General features: G+C 35.0%; 1 protein-coding gene across 1 annotated transcript; it reads right to left on the minus strand.

The window, feature by feature from the left end:
• Positions 1–446: 446 nt before the first annotated feature.
• On the minus strand, positions 447–4,493 carry LOC309491868 (B-cell receptor CD22-like; the record flags this gene model as incomplete). The annotated part of the gene is made up of 9 exons (XM_082190889.1): positions 3,993–4,493; positions 3,798–3,878; positions 3,029–3,429; positions 2,515–2,596; positions 1,640–1,972; positions 1,323–1,556; positions 910–1,173; positions 735–831; positions 447–543 (listed from the first exon to the last, which is right to left on the minus strand). The coding sequence occupies exons 4-9, from the start codon at positions 2,555–2,557 to the stop codon at positions 447–449; spliced, it is 1,068 nt and encodes a 355-aa protein (XP_082047015.1). The 5' UTR covers positions 2,558–2,596; positions 3,029–3,429; positions 3,798–3,878; positions 3,993–4,493.
• Positions 4,494–4,829: the final 336 nt, after the last annotated feature.

Below are 4,829 nucleotides of genomic sequence, written 5' to 3' on the forward strand. Positions count from 1 at the left end.
GGAATAAATACCTCTTTTTTTTTTGAGAAATAAAAGCCAAATGCTTGATCATTTTACAGCCACATCATTTTCGTTATGCATTATTTGTTTTGGTTGTTTAAAAACACACAAAAAAATTGTATCCGATTAAGTGCTAGATTAATCGATTACAAAAAGAATCGATAGCTGCAGCCCTAGATTTAATGTGACTGTGACTGGAAGTCAGTTGTAGTTCTTGTGTTTCTCTTTCCTTCAGTGATTCTGCTTGTTAACTGCAGGTGTTCATCACTAATGCTCAATCATCACTCAATTAATCACTTAATTATCTCATTAACTTTAACTCTGCTTCAGTGTTATTTTAACACTCTGTAGAGTGGGACCATATTTGCTCTGAGCAGTGTTGATTTAACACTGGGGATTTTGCTGTGTATACACTGTTGTATTCATAGTTCAATGCAACAATACAATCACACTTTATTGCAGTTGTAGATGGAGATGTGAGTTTGCCGACTCGCCTGCTTTTGATTCTCGTCTTCAGTTCCTCCTTCTCTCCTCTTCTTCCTCCTGAAAACAGAGAGAAAATAATTAAAAATATATTAAAAAGAAAAGGCTTGTAATTGAGTCCATTTGCTTTATATGTGCAAATCTTTATATATATATATATATATATATATATATATATATATATATATATATATATATATATTTAGTGAATAGAGAGAATTAGATTTAGTGTGCAGATAAACTTCACTCACTTTATGAACACAATGATGATGATGATGATGATGAAGATCAATCCTCCACATCCCGCCACGATCCCAGAAACTGTGAGCAGAGCATCTCTCTGAACCCCTGAAACAAGATGATCATGAAGATCATTTCACACGTGAGACAGATGAAACTGAAAGAGTGTCTGATTATAGAAAATACCTTTAACAGTGAGTGAAACAGACGCTGATCTCTGAGATCCATGTTTATTCTGAGCCTCACAGTAGAAGCGTCCACTGAAACTGGAGTTAAAGCTGGAGATGCTGAAACTCTGTCCAGATCCAACAGCTGAGGTTTCATTCTCCTTAAACCAGCTGAAGTTCAGAGCAGGAGGGTTTGAGTCACTGATGCAGTTCAGAGTCACTGAATCTCCCTCCACTATTACACCAGACGGACTGACCGACACTGATGTATTTTGGGGGGGATCTAGACGTAAAACAACATGGTCTCTTTATTCATGTCATTTTGTGGAGACTGACTACTGCTTGATATATAATGAATGTATGTATTTGTGATAAGTACTCCATCTATGATATTTGTAATCAGTTGTCTGATATATATGAATATCTACTCACACACGACACTGATGCTGACAGCAGGAGAAGGCAGATGTTCATGTCCTCTGACGGCACAGCTGTATCTGCCAGAATCACTGCGGACTGACTGAAACTGAAGGATGTCGCTGGTGAACTTTAAAGCCTGTCCATTTTTGTACCAGATGAATCTGTCTGTCAGATTGCAGGTGGTTCTACATGTCAGATTGAGCGTTTCTTTCTCCAGCACCAGCTGTGGAGCCTGAACCTGAAGGCCTGGAGGAAACACATCTTTCTGTCCTAAAACTAATAACTTTTAGTTAAATAAATAATGGAAATGAAGGATGGAAGTGCTTTACCAGAAACATGAAGTTGAATTCCTGGTTGACCAATCCATTTGTCTTTATCAGTTATTAATCTGAAAATATACTCTTTCTCATCGTTTTCAGTGACGTTGTGCAGTCTGAGGACGGCAGTTTTGTTTTGTCTGTCTTCAATGTATTCAACCCTGTCTTTATACTCTGGATATTCTTTTAAACTTTTGATCACATCTGGGTTCTTGATCCAAAATGTATCATTCAATTTATGCTGCTGGGGGAATCTATATGTGCAAGACATGTTTACTGAGGATCCTTTGAGAGCACATATTGATTTAGTTTCATAAATCACATTCCAGACTTCTTCAAAAACTCCTGAAACACAAAATACAGAAAATCAGTAAACTCCTGCAACACACACACAAAAGTGTCAAGACTTGTGTTTTTTGCACAAGTTAAATAATATCAATCAGTTTTTGTGAAGTGAGTGAGAAGTATTTTAAAATGTCCTGCAGACGACTATGAAGGGTTGATCATTACGACACAGAAAGGTAAAAACTGAAAAGAGCCACATCAACATGAAGGCCAAAATATGAACTCCAACTAAGACTCAACTATGATCAAAGAAGGCAGAAGAATAATCGTTTAATTTACTGTATAAACGTCAACTGTTCTGCTAACTCTCACCATTACACTAACTTTAGCCACACCCCTTCTCTTAAGCCCCGCCTTCTAAAGATATGTAACCCAATCTGATGTCAGCAAGCATTTTAACACACAGTGATTGACAGGCTGAGAGCAATTCTGATTGGTTGAAAATGTCAAGCTCTCTAAGTGAGCTGCTGGAATAAGGGACATGTTATGTGTGCTATTACACAAAAATATATAATAATAAAGTGTTGTAATAAGGGACTCACCAGAATTCATGAGTAGAAAGATGAGAAGAAGAGCAAGAGCCATTCTGACCTTCAACACCACACCAAACTTCACAGACGATAACTTAATATAGTTATTAGCTACAGTATAATAATTACTATGTTAGTTAGGCACATTAGTATAATAATAGCAGGAAACTCAACTCATTTATTTGTTGAAATGAATCTGTTGTCCAACAAACAGAGGCTTATGTGTTTGTCTATTAAAGAGTTTTATTATATCAGAGATCCGATGACCTCTTCATGAATAACAGTGATCATATTTAATCCTGTACTGTGACTCTGTTGCGTTTAGCAATAAAGCTTTTAAAAAAGTGTGTTATTGTCTACAAAGGACAAATCTATAATCATCATAACAGTTCTGCTGAATGAAAGCTTTAACTTCTTATGAAGATCAGCTGCCACATTATATTCATTACAACATTAAGTGTCTACATATTTACAGACTTTAAATTGAATTTTAAAACTCTTTATTAATATGTAAAAACTCTCATACCTTGTCATTGTAGTTTTCATCACTAGTACAGAAAGAGCAAAAGTGGAGTTTGGAGACTGAACATGTTAGAGAAGTTACGCTGAAAAACTTTGAATATGATTATAATAACTTCCAGTTTCTATGCAAATGTGTTTTCCATGTAACTCACCGAGATAAACACTTCTCCATATTCACAAAATGACCTTCTGCCTTTACTGTAAATGTCACTTCAACACCATTTTATTTATAAGGCACTTTTCACATCACACATTGTTTTAAAGAAGCTTTACATGTTTGTCTTCAGACATCTAACATCCAAACGGGAGATCTGGGCCGTTTTATAGGAGTTTGGGGCTTTTTAAGATACAAACGTGATTCTGTATAAGCATTAAGCTCATATTCTACGGCCTCTTCCTGTCAGTCTGAAAGAAAGAAAGAAAGAAAGAAAGAAAGAAAGAAAGAAAGAAAGAAAGAAAGAAAGAAAGAAAGAAAGAAAGAAAGAAAGAAAGAAAGAAAGAAAGAAAGAAAGAAAGAAAGAAAGAAAGAAAGCATTAATAAATAATTTACTTCAAATTTCTGCTTGGTATAATATGTTAAATAAAATATTAAACAGTAAACTAAAACAATGAAATTCTGTTTAAATGTGAAAACCTTTATAAAAGCTTGTTCTCATGTGAATTTCCATATAATCAACAGTCATTTGATATTTTCACACTGACACTGAAGAGCATTAATGACTTCTGGGTGAAGGAGAGGAGGGTTTAGTCTTTTATGAAGGAGGAACACTTACCTTTACATTCTCATACACAGGTTCACTCAACTCAACATCACAAGCTTCACGTCTGTCACGACGAGGGCTGGAACGGTTCATCTTTGCCATTAAAAACAGAAGAGATAATAAATAACTACTGTCTAAATACAACACAAGGCATGACTTTTAGAGTTACCAGTTCAACTAATGTTGAACCAAATCCTTTTTTCTCACCTGAGGCTCCATTGTATTGTTTCTATTGTTCATCCACTTGCTTCTCCTTAAAAGCAATGAATAAGTTACATAAAAGTTGATAGAATTAATGCGTTCTTGTAGAAGTGTTGTTTAGTTGGTGTTTTGATGCCATGCCAGAATCCTTGGCTATTTTCATAGTGAGTAACAAGTTTTAAAAACACTATAAAAGAGCCATTTAAAACCCTATTTGAGGATAGACACCAAATAAAGGCCTTTATATGCCACAAAAGCCTGATTTTGAGGGGTATTTGACTCAAGTCTGTATATTTTATCTGCGCTGTATTTTGTATTTCTGCAGGTGTCAGACTTGTGGAGCATCATTGTTGCATTTACGAAGTTGGTTTTCCTTTGGATGTTGGAAAATCAATAAATAGGTTATAAATGCAGTTAATTATTTGCAATCAAATACCACACTAGGGGGGGGATCTAGATGTAAAACAATAAGCTTTTTATTCATAAAAAATGATTAAATTTATCCAAGACGGTTAGTATGTATTTCTCCATTAGAGGAAGTAGTCGCACTCCTCCTGAGATTAGTATTAAAGGACAAAAGGTACAGGATGTTCAGCAGGTTAAATATTTTGGTGTGATTATTGATAGTGGTCTAACCTTCAAAAAACATATTGCAAAAAATTCAAAAATAGTAAAGTATAATCTGGCTCATTTCAGATTTATAAGAAATCAAATGAGTATAGATGCAGAAAAGCTGTTTATGCATGCAATGATATTGTCACATTTTTCATACTGTAGCACAACCTGGTCTCATACAAGTAGTACATTAATGCAACCACTCCAGAGTCTGTATAAACAAACATT

This window comes from Leuciscus leuciscus (genome assembly GCF_965113295.1).
Source record: "Leuciscus leuciscus genome assembly, contig: HAP1_SCAFFOLD_650, whole genome shotgun sequence".
Lineage (NCBI taxonomy): Eukaryota > Metazoa > Chordata > Actinopteri > Cypriniformes > Leuciscidae > Leuciscus > Leuciscus leuciscus.